This window comes from Talpa occidentalis, unplaced genomic scaffold, assembly GCF_014898055.3.
Source record: "Talpa occidentalis isolate TD23 unplaced genomic scaffold, MPIMG_talOcc4v2.1 talOcc4.8, whole genome shotgun sequence".
In the NCBI taxonomy this organism is placed as follows: Eukaryota; Metazoa; Chordata; class Mammalia; order Eulipotyphla; family Talpidae; genus Talpa; species Talpa occidentalis.
The window spans coordinates 19,176,614-19,196,086 of NW_023605194.1; the positions used below are offsets into that span (position 1 = coordinate 19,176,614).

General features: G+C 48.1%; 1 protein-coding gene and 1 long non-coding RNA gene across 4 annotated transcripts in view; one reads left to right on the top strand and one right to left on the bottom strand.

Annotated features, from left to right (window-relative positions):
• SUFU (SUFU negative regulator of hedgehog signaling) overlaps window positions 1–19,473 on the bottom strand; it is a 97,665-nt gene that overhangs the window by 7,241 nt on the left and 70,951 nt on the right. For all 3 annotated transcript variants that reach the window (XM_037496048.1, XM_037496047.2, XM_037496049.2), the window contains 2 exons: window positions 6,743–6,877; window positions 5,053–5,191 (listed from right to left, as the gene is read on the bottom strand). In XM_037496048.1, the coding sequence (XP_037351945.1) occupies window positions 5,053–5,191; window positions 6,743–6,877 (274 nt within the window). The remainder of the gene's footprint in view (window positions 1–5,052; window positions 5,192–6,742; window positions 6,878–19,473) is intronic.
• Window positions 1,458–18,011, top strand: LOC119233577 (uncharacterized). The gene is made up of 4 exons (XR_005122421.2): window positions 1,458–1,558; window positions 4,870–4,990; window positions 16,917–16,967; window positions 17,908–18,011. It is a non-coding gene; the product is annotated as an uncharacterized LOC119233577 (long non-coding RNA).

The window sequence follows — 19,473 nt, forward strand, 5'->3', positions numbered from 1 at the left end:
TGTACTTCGGTCCTTCTGCCTGCTCTGCTTCCTACTCTGGCTCTGGTGAATTCTCTCACCCTCCCGCGCTTCTGACTGTACCCAGTGCTTGTATAAATAAATAAATAAATAAATAAATAAATAAATAAATCTCAAAAAAAAAAAAAATACATTAAAAAAAAAAGGAGATTCCAGGCCCCAACCAGACCTTCTGAATCAGAATATACTGAGCCAGGGCAAAGAATCTGCATTTTAAAAAGGCACCCCAGGAAATCCTGGTGAGAGGAGAGCTAGAAAATACTCAGACTCCCAGGAGAAGAGGTTTTGGGCACTGGCTTACCCAGGGTGAGCTGGCAGCTATAGTACCACCACCATCTAATTGGCTGAACTGAGGGGAGCAGCTGCCTGCCCCCTATTCCTAACCCCCACCGACAAGTCAGGAAAGGGGCTTGGAACTTAGGCCAGTAGCTTACTTCAAAGCGCTCACACAGTGGTTCCTTAGGACAGCCTGGCTAGTTGGTGATGAGGGAGGATTGTCAACAATCCCCCAGTTTCCCAGGTCCCAGCAAATTCTAGAAAGGAACCTGTGAAGTGATCTTTCATCAGTGTCTGCCCTGGGCAGGCCTAGCTGTGCTGCAGGTAGGAGCACAGCTGCCATTGATCTGATTGAAACATCTGTGGTCAATGATATTTCGGAGTGTGTGAACAGTGGCTAACATTGCCCACTGCTTCCCCTTGTGTTATAATCTACTTCGTCAGGGCTTTGTTTGCTCTTCATATCGATACATTGTTCTTGCTTCCCAACAAGTTTGGCTTTCTTTCTCTCCTTTCCTTCTTTCAGGGAAGGAAATGTGTCGTTTACAGGGGAGGGCCTGCCAAATTGCTGCTCTGTCACCTACCATATTGGTGGAGGCAAGGACATGGAAGCAGACCAGTCTGCGACCTCCCCTCCCACCCCCACAAGCCAGACAAAAGTCAGGAAACAGCCTGGAGCAGCCCCACTCCCCAGATGTGTAAGGCAGGTACAACTGCAGTAGCTGAGGCACAGTGAGGCCTCACTCCTTTCCTGTGTTTGGTGGGTGGTGAGATGTTGCTTTTGGTGGCCAGAAGTAGGTTCAGAATCCTCTGGCTCTGGCCATTAGTGAGGGCAGAGCAGGACATCACAATCCTCCCTGAAAGGGAAGGCCCTGTGCTTCCCCAGGCATATTGCTGGAACTTAAACCCTGATGGGAACAGCCTGGACAATGAAGTCTCGACTACCCCAGCAAAGGTCTCCAGGCAGAACAGGTCATGCCCAGGTTTCACCAGTAGAAGGAGGAACAGTAGAAGCACCAAAGAGGAGCTGCTCAGGGCCCAGGCCTAGGATTACTAAGTGTCTTTCACACAACATACAAATGAGTAGACGGGGACAATAGAGGGAGGGGCTTGTGCAGAGGACAGTGGTCAGTCAGCCACAATTTCCCAAACCTGGCCTGGGGCAGCAGAGTCCACTCAGAACAGCTGCTGGGTATCTTCTCCCAAGCCTGGGGCCTCCCATCAGGGCTGACAGGGAATGGCTTGGAATGGGGACACCACCTGGGTGAGCTGTTAGACACCACACAGCTGAAAAAGCATTGCAGGGTTTAAAAAAATATTCTCATGTTTGGTGATATGACCCCTATGTGACCTCTGGGGCCAACTTCTCCCCTTTCAAATCAATCTTGGCTGGAGACAGTTGAAGAACTCAGCTCCTCAGCTCCAGGCTGGCTCCTGCTCAGAGGACTGACAGCCCAGTGCTGACAGACTCAAGGGAGAGGGGCTTGTGAAAGCAATCTATGAGGAATGAGGGGAGGAAGGTGTGCAGGAAAGGGCGCTGGCAGGCTCCCCCAGGGTCTGAAGACCCTCCTGCAAAGCTGATAGGCTTCATCATCTCAAACAGGATGAAAGCATCAACTGGTAGGGCAGATGGAGTCAAGGTGTCAACCTCCAGAAACTGAGAAGCCTGTGGAATTGAGGCAGGATTCCTGCCTCTCCAGTTCCTCCAGGAAGCAGGCAATGTCCACTACACTGAACCTGGGGTTGCTGATGGCCAAGTTTTTTCTATGTGCTTGGGGGCCTTGACTTCTTTGGGTCTGGAGAGATGAGTTGTCAGGACAGATGGGGTGTCAGGGAGCAAGAAGGAGAGGTGTTAGAAGTAGTTAGGTGGATGTGGAAGCCTGTCTGGGACCATTCTGAAAGCTCCGGAAAGGGGCAAGATTCACTCATCTTCTGCCCTTTTCTTTCAGTCTCTCCTTTGTCACTCTTCCCCCATGGGGGTGTCTTTGCCATGCCTTTCCCCAAGAGATAACAGGTCTGGGCTGATAGCCAGAACAAGGTGCCAAGGCAGGGAGTGTGGGCTTCCATAGCTGTTGAAGGCTGATGCAAGAAAGTCATCCCAGCCTCTCCCAACTCAACTGGGACCAACAGAAAGAGTTCACACAGCAGCCAAGAGAACAGAAGTCTGGGTCTCTTCAAGTCGTGGATATGCTACATTCAGATCCCTCCTGCTCCTGGGTCTCCATCAGGCCTAGGCACAGAGATCAAGGAGACACTCCTGATCCTGGAATCACAAGCAAGAGATTCCTGCAGGGGGTAAGGACAGGTCTCTCTGTGTTGGGGTGTCTGCCCAGAGGGGCCTAGGGCCCTTATTGGCCCAGTAGAGTGGGCCCTAACTGGGGACTACAAGCCTAAACCTGGGGCCTCCAAGAGGTTCTGCAGACTCCCACGGAGACAGCCAGTCCTAAAGGGAAACCTAGAAACCCACAAGTAATTACAGGTCCAGGTTCCCACAAGCTAGGGAACTGCCTGTAACTACAGTGGCAAGACCCTGAAGAGGAAGGCAGACTGGCAGTCAGATGCAGAAAATGCTGACTGCTTTGGGGGCAGGGAGGAAGGTGGTGTGGGTATTAGCTCAAGACAGCTGAGGACTGGTAGGAGCAGAGCTCCTTATAAAGGACCAGAGAAACCACTCAGAGTGTGAGCATATATACTTGGGGAATAGGGCCCTAGCCAGGCTTCCTGGAAGCTCCCCTGTGAGCTGGCCCCTGTGGTGGGCTACGCTAATGAGTCTATAACACAGGTCTTTGATTAAGCAGCTCCCAGCACAGCAACTTTATTGAAACATGCCGAGGCCAGTAGCTGGTTCCCACCGCTCCTGGTTCCCAGGGCAACAGCGCCTGGGAGGGGACCATGTGCTGGGAGTCAGTGGGTAGAGTGCTCAGGATCACCAAGGGGCTGCCAGGGAGGCGAGGGGAGTGGAGCGGAACGCTAGCAGCCAAGGGACAAAGAGGCTTGGGAATTGGGGTTGGGTCCAGAACTTGGTGGGGGGGGGTTGAGAGGCGACATGGCATCTGTTAAGTCCTCTGGGGGCCAAAGTTCCCAGGCTGCTGAGATTTGGAGCTGCTGATCACCCTCCTCGGGACAAGAAGATGTTCCAAGCACAGGTTCACAGTTGAGCATGTAAAATATAACTGGGTGGAATTTCTTCTCCAGTTTGGAGAGACCCCAGTTCCTACTTTCCCAAGAAAATGAGCTTAAACCTTAAGTATATACAAATGCACACTGTCATTTACAAGGAATGATGGCTTGTGAGTTATGGGGGTGCTGAGGCCTCCTGCACTGTTCCCACAACTCCCCTCTTCCTTACCAGCTTGGCCCAGGCTGCTCTCCATGGAAGCAGCCTGGGCCCTGGGACCTGCCTGAATAGGGGAAGGCCCTTTCTACTTACGCTGTTCTAATTTCAAGTGTTACACTTCAGAGCTTTTGCTACAGTAACTACCAACACCACATGGACAGAAATCTAATGTTACCAAGTGGGACTTTCAAAATGTATTTATAACTTTATGGTTCAAAGTAATTTTGTTATGAAACAATGTAATAACAACAGTGGAAAAGGCAAGATAATTTATGGAACACAATATCCCTAAAGCACCAGCTTTCATTTCTACCTCTGCTTAGTCTGGGTTAGTGTGTGGGTTGGTGTCCTTTGTTTGCTGTTTGTTTTAATTAAGGGTTAGTATTTTTGTGGGGCGAGATGGGGGGAGGTGAGGAGAGGGAGCTGGCTTTAAGGAGAGAATTTTGACTGCGCGTGCACAGGTACAAGCACAAACACACAAAAAGCATGCCCATGTTAGTAATATATGTACTTCACAGACCCCCCCCCCCACTGGATTAAACTCACAAAAATCAGCAAAATTTTCTTCCTCTTTTTTGTAATCCCTTACCCCCACCCCTCACCCCTTATATCACAAACAAGGCAAGGTCACCTTTTGGATTAGGGTCAGATTCCTTTTCTTGATATCCCTGAGAGAGGTAAAAAGTAGTGTTCTTTCTATCACACTTCCAATAAACAAACAAACAAAAAATGTTTTTCTAATACACCCAGGAGCGCAGTGGACCAGGCCGAGGACTAATTCGATACCTGGGTCAGGGTGGGGGCTAGGAGGTCTATGGCTCTCAAGCCACAGCCTAGCCACTTGGCAGTGGCTCTGAAGTTAAGCTGAGCTCCAGCCAGAAAAGCAAAGAAGGGACAAAATGTTCTGGACAAGCCACAGGTTTCTATGCAGAGAAAGTGTTTCCATCAGAAAGAACAGGAGAGCCTTTTGATGAAGGGAGGGGAGGAGTTCTGTCTGCTGAGGCCTGCCCATCCCAGCCCAGGTCCAGGTCCAGTGCCCACTTTCTAGGAATTCTGGTGGAATTTCCATATAGCCACTGGAGAGTGGGTCCTCACTTCCTCCCGCCTGCATCACCCTCCATTTACTGTCCTTTGATTTACCCAGAAAGCAGAAAGTCTTATACCCCTTAAACTTGAATTTCCATGGCATATGGAACTACCAATGGCCAGGCTCTGGAGACCTATCTCTTGTGTTTCAGGCGATGGGAAGAGGCCAGGAATGCTCCTGGGGCTGGTTGGAGAGGCAGCTGCCACCAGTCCCTGTGGCACCTCATAACCAGTCCCTCAGAAAGGGGTACCTCCAAGAACTGCCAGGAGAAGGTAAGGAGGGGATGGAAAAGTCCACAGAAAGAAGGTGGGGAGAAGAAAAAGAGCCTCCTCACTTGTAACCAGGGTCCATGAGCTGCGTAAGGGTGCTCCTCAGTGGCAAAGGCACCTTCCACTCCCGTGGAGACGAAGGTGATGGCCATGTCACCTGTGATACTTTTATATGTAAAGTGCCGTCCATGCAGGAGCCTGCCCCTAGGGGTAAGAACAGGGAGACAGTGAACAGCATGGCTGGCCAAGGTTCAGGAATAGTGGCAGCTATGCTCCCTGGGACAGGGTGCGGGCAAATGCCCTCCTGATTGCCCATATACCCACTAACAGGAGATGACAGTCCAACATGTTTACTTCAACGCCGTCCAAGAGAAGCCTCTCCCAAGTTTTCTTCCAAAATGCTCAAAGTTAGCAGATATACTACATTAGGGTTCAAAAGGCCTGTAAGAATAGTGGAGTCTGCTTCTTTCCTGTCCTGGTGAGGAACTGAGGCCAGAGAAGGCAATTAGCAATGTGCCCAAGGTGATGCTCAGAGCTAAGAGAAAAGGCATGTCCCCCTTTGTTGGAGGGCAGGGAGTAAAGCAGTATTTAAGCAAATTTCTTGAGACCCTAGGATGATGGCAGTACCCTCACAGCACAAATTCTGCGTATAGGGAGAATCTTCTACCTGCTCTTGGGTCTTGCCACAAGATTTACCTGGTTAGCCCCAAGGCCACAAGCATATCTTAAAAATTAAAAGAAAACGCCAAAGCCAAATGGGGTCATTCAGAAGGAGCCACGAGAAGTTACTGTTAACCCTGAGTCTGGAAATACCCCTGGGGGAAGGGTAGACAGGGGCAATCAGTGAGGCAGAGATGCCAGTCAGCAAGGAAGCAAAATCTGCTCTTTGATTTCTCAGGTTGCCTCAGATTAACCCTTCACCAGGCTAAAGTCCCTGAGTTTGGGCCACAGAAGGAGCTGGGAGGGAAAGGGTCTGGGCCAATGGTCCTTTTAGTCCCTGTTCACTCTAACTACTTACTATCTGTCCTATTGTTGAGGGTGGCTGGTCAAGGCTGGTTACTATTTAAGTTCCTTCCCCAGGCTCTGGAAACACGGGGGAGGTCTCAGAATCATGCAACCCTCTTCTTCCTGTCATTAATGGTTCCTTGAATTGAAAGTTATTCTTATAGACTCCCCTGCTCTAAAAGTGAGCATGGACCCCCAAGAGGTTGGTGGAGAAAGTCAGATGCAATTGATTTAGCCCAGGACCGCATCCCCAAGCAGAGCTGAATTCTGGCCACAGGGCTAGGTTTCTGGCACTATGGACAGCAGCAGAAAGGACACAGCTGGGTTTCTGGGTCCCTCAAGGAGTCTGCTGGTAGGCCACTGGCTTGGAAAACTGCATATTTTGCAAAGGAAAAGTAGCATGCAGGAGAAAATAGGGCAGGTGCCCCCAAATGGGCATGAGCCTGGCCCACCAGAGCCTTCTCTGCCACTCCTAACTCTGGGCTTATGGGATGGCAGGGTATCTTCCTAGGTCACTGAACCTTCCCAACTAAGCAAGGCTGAGAGGCATTTCTCTGGACAAAGGTGAGTTCTTCAGCACAATGGATGCTCCAGGCCAGCTCAGAGTCCCCGGGCCCCCACACAGGCCCACAATGAAGCTACTTGAGTGGTTCTCCCCACGCTGGGCCCCAGACTCTGTGTAGGTATAGGGGAGATGGCAAGCACTGGCCTGGTGGCTTCTCCAGGGCAAGTGGGTATAGTGGGGCTCACCTGAGGCAGAGAGGAATGAGGGCCCCCGACTCCTGGTTGAATTTCAGGTGTACACTCTCAAGTTGCCGTGTTCGGATCAGCTCGTGGGGGATAATGGCCGTGGAGCTGTCGCTTTCCAGGCTGTCTTTGCGACTCCTGCCAAGCAAGCACATGAATGTGTTCAGCACAACGTAAAAACACAGAAAGGAGCAAGATGGGAGTCTCTCAGGCTGGGTTCCTAAATAATGACAGTGATGGTGATTGATGGTAATGATAACAGTCACTACCACTCGCTAAGTGCTTGCCAAGTGCCAGCAGCCATGCCAAGCACTTCTCCCTGACTGGACTACTCCTCACAACACCCCCATGAGGCAGGTACCAATATATCCCTATATACACAAGGAGCTAGGGATCAGTAAGATTAAAAATTGTCCAGGTTTCTCAGTCGGAAGCTGTAATTTGGTCACAGTAAGTCTGGTCCTGAAGTCTGTATCGTGGCCAACACAGTATACAAAAATTTATGTCACAGTGGCTTGCTCTTCTTTATGACAGCAGCAGGAGCTTCTGGGGGCTTTTCTTTGCCAGCCCTGAAGCTCCAGACTTTAGTTCTCCAAGGGTGGAGAGTTAAGAGTATAGAGTCCTAGGAGAGGTTGCTCCAAGAGCTTCTTTCCAGCTGACTGAAATGCCTCTGACATCTGAGTTATGGTGAGCATACACACTCCTGCTAATGATCAGGAGCTGCAGTGACACACACTTCATCTAAACAGGGACGGATCATCAAGGAGGTAGAAACCAGGCTTATAAAAGTCAGACCCCTGGATCCCCTGGGTGGCAGAATCAGGGCCCAGTTTGCTGGGCTGCAGGGCCCCAGGAGCCCGATACCAAATTCCTCCAGACTGTGCCCTTGGACAGCAAGTTGTCACTACTGCCTCACATTCCCTCCTGTCTTGTCTCCCACCAGCAGCTTAAACTACAGCTTGAACTACAAAGGGGCCACTGGTCCCTTTGCAACCTAAGATTTGCTCTTTCAAATTCAGCTGCCCCCACTGACAACCTCTCAAATATGCCTCAGCCACGAATAAGGGTTACCCACTGATCCCATTCAAAAGGCCGGATCCTGGTTTGGGCTGTGAATCTCAGAACAATTCCCCATGTGTCTATCAAAATAATGGGTGAGAAGTTCTAGTTATTTATTATTCAAGTGGCAGGAGCCACCCAGGCTGAGCCTGATAGCCAGACAGCGAATCAAGGGTAGGCCCAAGCTCCTCACACAGAGATGCCCGTGGTCAGTGAGGCCCTCTGACAGGCAGAGAACCTCCACAGAGGGAGTGAGGACAGTGGGCAAAAGGATGGAGGGTGAAACAGGACAGTGGTTTATGAAAGCACCATTCCCACCAGCTGAGTGAATCTACCCCAGATTTTACTGCTCTTTCACAAAGCAGTCCCTAGCTTTGGATTTCTGAAAATGACCTTTGCCCTAGCTTCTCCGTTGAAAAACCCTTTCACAAGACCTGTGAAGGACACAAACACTATGGCCAAGAGGGTCATGGAATTTCAGGACTGAAGGGAAACTGAGGTTGTTAAATCTACCTCTTCATTTACAAAAGAGAACCTGGTAGTGTGTCCAAGGCCACAGAGCTGGTCTACAGCAGGCCAGCATGGGAGCCCAGGACATCTGACCAACTCTCCTCCCCTCACAGCCTAGAGGAAAACACCAAACACCACCTCACAGCAGGTGTCCTCAGGGACCAGACAAGAGCAGCACCCAGGAAAGAGAGCAGCTCTTTGTGGTGAGGCCTTTCTGTGCTCCAGAGTAAGCAGTCCATCAAGTCACCGGCTGAGTGCCCACAGCAAGCCCCCAGTAGATTCTATGATTAGATGAGGAAACTGAGAATTGCACAGGGGTAGTAATAAGCCTAAGGTCACAGAGTGAGTTGAAATGGAATAGCCACGGGGTGACCCTATGTCATCTGTCAATGACTCACAGGATCCACACGAGACCTAGCACCATGTTCTGAAAAAGTGGCCTGAGGCCTGGCCTGCCCAGAAGGAGCCTCAAAGTTTGCAAGGCCTGCTAGAGGATCCCTGACTCTCTGGCACAGGCAAAAATGCTGATGAATAGCAACTAGGGATGGGGGCAGGGAGCTGGGAAAAGAAGAATCAACAGCACACAGGGCTAGAGACTTCTCAAGCTGGAGGGAAAAATAAATTGTTGAAAGTCAGCTAAAGTCACCTTGGTAACTGCTACAACACACTCACCCGGAACGAGGACATCAAACCCAACTGCAAACAGCTTTAAAAGAAATGGAAAAGAACTTAATCATCTGAAGAATTAATGTGACAAGTGCCCACATTTACACCTCCCACCAACCTTCAATCATTTGAAAATGTACTTTAATCTTTTAAAAGAAAAAAAAATTGCAAAATGCTAGATCTGCAGTCCTGGAGCCTGGGTATTTCCAGCATGCTGCTTCAATGGAAACGGCTGCTCCACACACATGCAGGAGCCCAGATTTTTGCTGATTTGTTTTTTCTGGACATAGATGCAGAAGCATGAATTATTGGTGTGGGTTGGGTGAGGTATTAAATCTGTAGCTGACACAGGTTTGCGATGTTTTGCATGGTTGTCAGCTTAATCTTAGTCATAAAAAAATAAGTAGTGTGCTCGCCAGCGTGGCCTAATTTTTCAGCTGGGCTCTTTTCTCCCTGAGTTCCCAGTGGAGGGGAAGGCGGAACTTCAGGGGTTGAAAGGGAGAAGAGCTCCCAGGAAGGCATAGGATACACCTGCTGGGGACTGCTGGGAACATGAACCAGGGGATGAAGGATGAGGGAGGGAGAATGGTTTACAGCATAGGTTCTGGGTTCAAGTTCTATATGACCTTGGGCAATAACTTAACCTCTAGGCTTCCATTTCCCATTGATGAGAATAAATAACAATACCCTATCATTCAAAGGATTAAACAAGATGACCCATATGAAGAATCTAACAGTAGCTGGGATATAGTAGGTGATCAGAATGTATCTAGAATGTATTAAAAGGATGTTAGCTGTCTGCCTCTAGAAGTCTCTCTGCTCTTCCTATAAAACTTGTGATAGCTTAACAGAGACTGATTTGTCTTTATCCTGGGCCCCAAGTCTGACTCCCTCGGGCCCGTGCCTCAGTCATTTAGTCACCAGGCTCTGAGCTTGGGATAGGAGGGCTTCTGAGATGGGCCCTGAAATGGCTCCTGACTTCCTGAGCAGAAACTGCCGGCCCTGGTTAATTGCTGGAACTCTAGGAAGGCCCAATTACAGGGCAAAGCAAAACCTTGAGGCTGGTGTTCTGCTGGCGGAGGCTCTGGCAGGGTCATCTTCCTTCTACAGAGTACGCTGGCCTTCCTGCAGTTCTTGTCGACTGGTCCTCAAGTCACCCACAAGTAGTTTAGTATATCCTCCCAGGGCGGGCTTTCAAATCCCGGAGGCTATTCTGATAGCTTATCAACAGTTTCTCTTTTCCAGTGTTTGTGGTCCTAACTTGCATCTGTATTCTGAGGTCAAGGTTCTAAAATCTTCCACCCATCCAAGTCATTCTCCCTTGTCATTCTAGCTTGTCAGAGTATTGTGTCTGGAAGTGAAGTGTCATGTACAGAAATGTGGTGTAACCAGAGCAGATCTCATAGGGATTGTGAGCTTTCTTTGGGATATTTTATTTCTATTAAAATTGTCATCAAATTGTCTATTCTTTATAACTTCATTATACTCCCAACTCATACCACACACTCTCTGTCAATGAAATTGCCCTCAGGCTTTTCTAGAAAGGCTGTACTTAGACGGCCTTTCCCCATCTTGTCCAGACTATGGATTATTTGGAGCTAAGAGCAGAACTGCATTATCTGGCTAATGTTTCAAGCAGTCCGGTTATTTTGGAAACCTGACTCTGGCATCCATCATATCGGCATTCTCTTCTGACTTCACCTCACTGACAAAACCAATGAACTTGCCATTGATTTTCATCCCAGGCTTTGAGTGAACAGTGAACAGCACAGGGCCAGTCAGACAGGCTGACGTCATTATTCTTTGGGTATGTTCATCCAACCAACTATAAGTCAACCTATAAGTCAACCCAACCATTCCATCACTAAGCCCCTCACCCTCCTGGACACTTTATTTATTTTTTTTTTTTAAAGATTTATTTATATTTATTTATTTATTTATACATGCACTGAGTATAGTCAGAAGTGCGGGAGGGTGAGCGAATTCACCAGAGCCAGAGCGGGGAGCAGAGCAGGCAGAAGGACCGAAGTACACTGCTGAGGGGAGCAGCGGGCGGCAGGAGAGGTCTGCGCGCCATGCGGGACCCTCCTCTGGTGGCCGGGGAGCAGCTGGGGATCGAACCTGCGCTGCAGAGGCTGCGGGCAGCTTTGCAACCCAGCGCTCAACCGCTGCGCCACCCAGGAGGCCCCTCCTGGACACTTTAAACATTCTTCTGTCTTGCCAACCATGATATTAGAAGATAGTCTCAAAATTCTGAAAATGTGCTAAGCCCCACTTATGTCTAGCACTTCCTTTGTCTACTAGGTAGAAATAGATAACTACTTCTAAATAGGAAGGTCTAACATGCCTGACTCTGTGAATCCATACTGACTCCTGTAGGGATTTACTGTTTTCCTTAAAGAGTCACAGCTGGGTCACCCTGGTGGCCCAGAGCTTAGGTCTTTAAAATGACCATGAAGACGCTCTTCATAAGGAATCTTATGGGTACTTTTTTTTTTTTAAGATTTGTTTATTTATTTATTTATATAAGCACTGGGTACAGTCCGAAGCGCGGGAGGGTCAGAGAATTCACCAGAGCCAGAGCAGGGAGCAGAGCAGGCAGAAGGACAGAAGTACACTGCTGAGGGGAGCAGCGGGTGGCAGGAGAGGTCTGCGCGCCATGTGGGACCCTCCTCTGGTGGCCGGGGAGCAGCCGGGGATCGAACTGGCACTGCAGAGGCTGCCGGCAGCTTCGCAACCCAGCGCTCAACTGCTGTGCCACCGGGGAGGCCCCCAGAGCTTAGGTCTTAATGCTATCACCTCTTTGGCCTGAATTCAATCCCTGGCCAGCAAGTTAATCCACGTGGCCCAGCAGACCTCTCCTGTCTTGCCTGCTGTTTCCCTCAGCAATGTATTTCAGTAGATCTGCCTGTTCAGCTCCCCACTCTGTCTCTGGTGATTCCTGTGACACACACACACACACACACACACACATACACACACCCCTTCTGGCCCACACCCCAGCCCTTTTACTAAAAAATAAAAAAGAATTAAAAAAAAAAGTGTTAACAGCCTAATTGCTGAATAATCTAGTCCAGAATTTTCCTAGAGTTGATACCAAGTTCATTAGTCTAGAGGGTGCAAGATTGCCCTTAGCATCTTGGAACTTTTTAGTGCTTTCATTCTGCCAACACCTCCCTCCCATTCCCTCAAAGATTACTGACACTAGCTTCATGAGTCTCATTTGCCAATTAACCTGGTATTCTGGGTCACAAGACATGTGGACCAGGAGATCTGAAATCAAAGCTTCAATTCTCTTATCAATGCCTGAGTGACCCTTTCTAGTTTGACAACCATTCTTTTTGAAACGGAAGCAAACAGCAGAACTCAAATACACAAAAAAATTTCTCTCTGCTACTTATTAAAAATACTCTGTCCAAACAATGGGACCTGGGTTGTGTTCTTGTTTCAAAGAGGAAAAAAAAAAAGTCTTTTTTGCTGATCATAGCACTTTTTACAAGACTCAGTTGTTCCTGAGTTTCAGCATTTCTTGACCCTGTGCCTTAAAATCTATGCTGGGGGCCTCCCCAGTGGCGCAGCGGTTGAGTGCTGGGGTGCGAAGCTGCTCGCAGCCTCTGCTGTGCCGGCTTGATCCCTGGCTGCTCCCCGGCCACCAGAGGAGGGTCCCACATGGCGAGCAGACCTCTCCTGCCACCCACTGCTCCCCTCAGCAGTGTACTTCGGCCCTTCTGCCTGCTCTGCTCCCCGCTCTGGCTCTGGTGAATTCTCTCACACTCCCGCGCTTCTGACTGTACCCAGTGCTTGTAGAAATAAATAAATAAATAAATAAATAAATCTTTAAAAAAAAAAAATCTATGCTGGTATAATGTACTTCTCTTTACAGTTTTTGTTCAAATTATTAAAAAAAACCTGAGTTATGTATAATTATTTCATATGTACCTATACTGGTAGGTGGAGATATTATACCCCTTTTTGTTTTCAGTGGACTATTTACAATAATAATAATATTAAGAGGTGTCTTTTGGGGTCTCCCTGGTCATAGAGGGGTTAAAGTCTCAGTGCTATCAAGCTGTCGCCAGCCACCGCTGCATGAATTCAATCCTGGACAGGGAGCTAACCCACATGGCACAGCAGATCTCTCCTGTCTCGCCTGCCGCACCCCTCAGGAGTGTACTTCAGTAGAAACACCTGTTCTGCTCCCCACTCTGTCTCTGGTGGATACTCTCACAACCCGTACCTCTGGCCTATATTCCAGTTTTTGTATGTGTAAATAAATAAAAAAATAAATCTTAAAAAAAAAAAAAAAGAGGTGCCTTTAGCAAGGGGTTAAGACACAACCTGTGAAGCTATCCACAGTCACCGCGGCAGGAGTTTGTTCTTTTTCTTTCTTTCTTCTTTTTAAAGATTTATATATATATTTATATAAGCACTGGGTACAGTCAGAAGTGCGGGAGGGTGAGAGAATTCACCAGAGCCAGAGTGGGGAGTAGAACAGGCAGACCGACGAAATACACTGCTGAGGGGAGCAACAGGTAGCAGGAGAGGTCTGCGAGCCATGTGGGACCCTCGCTGGTGGCCGGGGATTGAACCAGCGCTACAGAGGCAAAGCTTTGCAGCCCAGCGCTCAACCACTGCGCCACCAGGGGAGGCCCTGCAGCAGGAGTTTGATCCCTGGCCAGGGAGCAACCCACATGGCACAGCAGACCTCTCCTGTCTTGCCTGTTGCTCCTCTCAGCAGTGTATTTCAATAGATCTGCCTGTTCTGTTCCCCACTCTGTCTCTGGTGAATCCTCTCACCCCCTAGACCTCTGGCCTGTATCCCAGTTCTTATGTACATAAATAAATAAATCTTTTATGAAAAAAAAAAATAAAAGAGGTGCCTTTTACTGAGTGTAGACTATGCACCAGGTCTTATGTTAAATTCTTTATATAGTTTGCTTCCTTTCATTTCTGTAACAAACCAATAAATAGGCATTATTTTTCCCATCTCACAGTTGAAGACTAAAATTCCCAGACTTAAATAACTAGCCAATGGTCATATAACCAGCAAATACAAGATGGAGACAAAACACACGTTTTCATGACATCAGCTAAAACATTAATACACTATTTCTCCTTAAGGGGTTTTAAGACCATGAAGACACATCCCTCCCCCGCCCCCCGAACTCTTAAAAGAACTACTTCTTAAAAGCCAGGGCAGGGCTTCCCAGAGAGTATTCAATAGAATTTTAAGAGAAGCTTCCAGAAAAGCAGATATGGAAAGGATTGGGTGTAATACGCTACATCTCAGGTTAGGAATTTGTAAGATGCTGGCATTTTGAAGACTCTGAGGACTAAAAAGGGCAAACAAATTGGTCTCATTTTGCACAAGTCACCATTCTCCAACCTGAGCCATGGAGCCCCAGGACCGCGTCCCCACCTTCACTTAACACACAGTCAGAATGAATTGCTCAGCTAAGTGCATCTCCTCATCTCCTTTACCCTGCGATACAATCTTTCCGGAGGCCTGTGGGACAGTTATCTACCACTCACCTTCAGTTCTGGGTCTGATGAAGTCGACGTTCTGCTGTATGACCAGGGCTTGCCTTGGTTCCGGTTTTGTGATTCTTACCTGGAATGTGTCATCCTTTCTCTTTACTGAGTGGGCAAGCTCCTACTAAATCACGTCTGAATTTTTTTCACCATCCTTTTTTAAAATTTCAAGACTCAAATAGTTCTAAAAAGTTCATTACAGTAGTCAGCAATTTTCCCATTCGCCCTCAGAGACAACCATTTTCATCTCTGCTAGCTTATTCCTTGGATATTTTTCCTCAATATTTCTAATACACTTCATTTCTTATTTCCCAGTACTCCCCTCTCAGGCTTTATCTATTGTCTTCCAATTATGGGAGAGGAGTTTTTAATGCTCATCCATCCCACTCTCCCACCTTCCCCTCTTCCCAAGATAAAAGTCTGGTTCAGTATTGTTTACATGACAATGACTACACTAATGCTCTTTATAACTAAGCCATAGAGTATACCATGGCTGATTTTCCTTTCCGGTGTGATCTTCTATTTTTCTTTTTTTCTTTTTGTGGGAACCTTGCCGGTGGCCGGGGATCGAACTGGCGCTGCAGAGGCTGCAAGCAGCCTCACAACCCAGCGCTCAACCGCTGCACCACCAGGGGAGGCCCTGTCTTCTATTTTTCTTATCTTAGTTTTCTATGTATATCACTAATTCAATCCTAAACTAACTTTCAGTGGTCTACAGATTCTCCCAAGACATTCAAATACACCAAGCACTGATCAATTTTATTTTCTTAAAGGCATTTCTCCAGAGAATCCTTCCAAACTACTCCAATTCAGTTGCCTTCCATACTTGCTGCACAGCTGTCATTATGGAACTGCTTTTCACCCTCATCCTGGTGATTCCCCTTGCCTCTTTCTCATTCTGGGCCCTATTTTCTGTACCCCATATGTCTTCCCCACTCATTTTGATGAAGCATATCCTCTACAGATTTCACTTTGGTTTTTAGTATGCTTCTCTCATCCAAATGGTTCCCTCTGACCTGCCATGGGTCTCCAGGCAAACTGAACTATCAGCTTTCCTTGGTGCAATGGTATGTAAGTTTCCAAGGCCCTCTTTCCAGTTATTTCTGCCTATGAATTGGCAGTCTTCTCCACTTTCATCTTCTTTTACAGGCTGTTATCTGCGGTGAAGAGGCCTAGATCTGGAGTCACACCAACCTAACATTTCAATTTTGATTGTGAAACTTATTCTTTACTTACTGATCCTAAGATAAGTCATACAACTTATATAAATCTCTGTATTCTAATTTGTGAAGTGGGGAGGATAGCAGCTCACAATATAGGAGCTGGCACATGGTGGTGTGCAATGAAAACGGTGTCTAGTTGAGGATTTCTTCCTGTATTGTGAGTACTGAGAGGCAATTTATGGGATACGTGAGAGGCACACCTTGGTTATTTAGAAATTGAACTGAATCTTGCCCTTTATTTATTCAAAGTGCTGTCTATATAACATATTCTGTATTTATGCTTCCCACTGGATAAAGCGACTTCACATATCTTAAAACACCATCTCCTTCCACCATCAAAAAAGATACCTGATTTCTAGTATGCACAGCTTACAGTACATGCTCCTGTTCATTCTACCCATACTTTATAAACTAACAGAACCTTATCTATGTTTCCACTCCACCTCCACCCTGGTCTCATCATATTGAAAAGTCTTAATTTTCCCTTTTTTTTTTAATTATTTTTTTTTGTGGGACCCTCACCGGTGGCCGGGGATCGAACTGGCGCTGCAGAGGCTGCGGGCAGCCTTGCAACCCGGCGCTCAACCGTTGCGCCACCAGGGGAGGCTCTTAATTTCCCCATTTTAGCATAAGGATATGGTCATATCCTATCAGAGGAGCCTAACTGCTGAGACTCCTTTCAGCCACAACCCCAGTCCTGTGACAGTGGTGATGTCTGCACTGACCACACAAATTAGTGCCTTTTCCGTGGGGACGCCCAGGAACAGGATTCCTCCAGGGCATCAAAGTTGGCAACGATTCAGAAGTGAAGTCCATTTAGCCTGCTGAGCCCAGTCCAACCTTTGGCTTCTGCCTCGAGCCTGGGAGATTATCCCTTTTGCTTTCAGACTGCTGACAAAGCCTCTGAACTTTCCAGAGAAAGAACCACATGCAGGTCTCCCTTAAGGGCAGGATTGGGAAAAGGGGTGTGGTGGGGAGGGGTGGGCTAGGGATGGGGGTGTGAGGGCACAGGCTCACCTCCACAGTTATTGTTAAGCCCAAGGCTGTATCCCCTTGACAAATCAACATTATCACAAGACAAATCCTCTGCTAGGGACTATACCAGGAGTAAAAGGCCACATAAGGTTACTGGTAAACAGTGATAACCCAGTAATAAAAGGCAATCTTTTCATTGCATATGCCCCAAGGACGGAATATGATGCTGGAACAGCGGGACAGTGACTGGCTGAAGAAGACGGGTAAGGAAAACGTCCGTTTAAGTTAGGGGATTCCTTGATCAAACATGAACTCTTCTGGGCAGCAGGACCTTCAGCCAGATCTTGCTCTCTGACTTGGGTGGGAGATTAGGACCCCTGCTCTCCTGAATGAGCCCACTTTAGGTAAAGTCCTTGGCTTTCCATTTTCCGAGACACTGAGTCATTTCCTCTTTCCAGCTCTCACCTTTGAGCCTTCCTTTCCCCTTCCCTGGAGAAGTGACTCACTACTGAAGTGTTGGGTGACACTGAGGATCAAGGATAGGTGATAAAAATACTCCTGATTGTGCAACTCAAGGAAAGGGAATGCAGTTCAGACTGAGAATTCAAAGTGCTGGTCATGCACTCTGAGGTTGGGGAGTTAACAATGGCCATGGCTTCAACTCTTTGGGGAAGTGGAGCAGAGAATGGAGTTCAAACAGAAATTTACCCACGCTGGATTTGCTGCGGAGCCCCTTGTTCTGCCCTTTCAAAGGTATATTTTTTGAGAATGGCACATCAAGGCAAGCACTTAGGATGATGAATGTGAACTACAGTGAGGTAGATAAAGGGGAAGTGGGGAGCTGAGGCTGGGGTCCTTCCTCCCATCAACCCTGCAGAGAATATCTGGGGCCTCAAGAATGGGGCTGTTTCTTTCTGGGTTTTCTCCAGTGAAAACAACCGTACTTCCCCAGCGTGGCAGTGGTGAGGGAAGCCAAGGTGATAGATGCAAGCTCCAGGCTGGCTGTTGCCGGGACGCCATAGGTCTCTTAGAGCAGGGTCACCAAAGACTGCCCTGTGTGCCACGGCAGACCAGCTGTCCTCCCAGATGAAAACTCCCCTTCCTTCCCACAATTCACTGGATGCAAACTAGAAACTTTCTTTTTCTAATTAATCTTCCAGGGCCTTGTAGACTGAGTAAAACAAAACACAATTTTCTTTAAAGGATGACTCCTTGATCAGGTCACAAGCTATTCAAGATGGGAACAGAAGAGGCAAAGTCACCCTATCCAAAGGGCCAAAACAGATGGCAGCAGACACCCCTATAAAAGTGAGAGAAATACATGTGAGTGAATGTGTGTTGTGGTGGGGGGAGTGCAGCTGGGACTGTCACAACAGGAGAATCCATGCTATAAAACCTTACCTCTGGAAAATTAAGACAAAAAGAAGTCTTAGGGCCTCCCCGGTGGCGCAGCGGATGAGCGCTGGGTTGCGAAGCTGACCGCAGTCTCCACAGCGTCGGTTCGATCCCCGGCTGCTCCCCAGCCACCGGAGGAGGGTCCCGCATGGCGCGCAGACCTCTCCTGCCGCCCGCTGCTCCCCTCAGCAGTGTCCTTCGGTCCTTCTGCCTGCTCTGCTCCCCGCTCTGGCTCTGGTGAATTCTCTCACCCTCCCGCGCTTCTGACTGTACCCAGTGCTTGTATAAACAAAACAAACAAACAAACAAACAAATAAAACATGCCTCTATTAAAAAAATTAAAAAAAAAAAAAAAAAAAAAAGAAGTCTTAAAAGCTGTGGGTGTAATTCCAAAAGACCAAAAAACTTGGCTCAGCAATAATGAATGGTTAGTTTACCTTTTTTTTTTTTTAAGATTTATTTATTTATTTATACAAGCACTGGGTACAGTCAGAAGTGCGGGAGGGCGAGAGAATTCACCAGAGTCAGAGCAGAGAGCAGAGGAGGCAGACTGACGAAGTACACTGCTGAGGGGAGCAGCGGGTGGCAGGAGAGGTCTGCGCGCCGCCATGTGGGACCCTCGTCCAGTGGCGGGAACGAACCGAACAGGTGCTGCAGAGACTGCAGGCAGCCTCGCAGCCCAGCGCTCAACGCTCAACCACTGCGCCACCAGGGGAGGCCCCTGGTTAGTTTACTTTTTAATGGTGTCTCAACTACAAAATGCTTTTCCCATAGTTGGGAACTTTCCCCACCAGAGCATGTACACACACATGCATGAGCCCTGCCCTGCTTTGGGAAGGTATGTGATCCAGAGAGCGCCATAGAGATCCTCCAACCTCAGTCAGTGAGTCATTGGTAGAGAAAGGAGGAGGTCCTGAAACTTTGCTGCAGGTTCCCAGGTAACAGTAACAGTTTATAGATGTGCCAAGCTCCCCACGAAAATGCACCTTATCATACACATCCTCCACATCACTGCAGAGGGGCTAGGGAGCCAAGATCAGACTCCATAGACTGGTCCAGGTCACCTTAGAAAGGATGCCCAGTGACTTTCCCCCTGGGTCCCTAAAAGTGTCAGAAGTACAGTCTTTAGGCTAGGCTACCTTCAGTGGCACTAAGGAGTTGTTTCCCAAGCTTCTGAACTTACTCAGGCAGGCAGTGGGAAGGGAGGCGCCAGCAAGCCGAAGGAGGCTTTTCTCAACTGATCATCTTGGGAAAAGCCAGATACAAATTTCATGGCTGGAATGCAAGGGTTGTGAAACACTGGAAGCAGCCCCAAAGAAGGCCAAGGACACTCCTTCCGGGAAGGCAGCAGGGAGGAGAGCTGGCAAAGGCAAG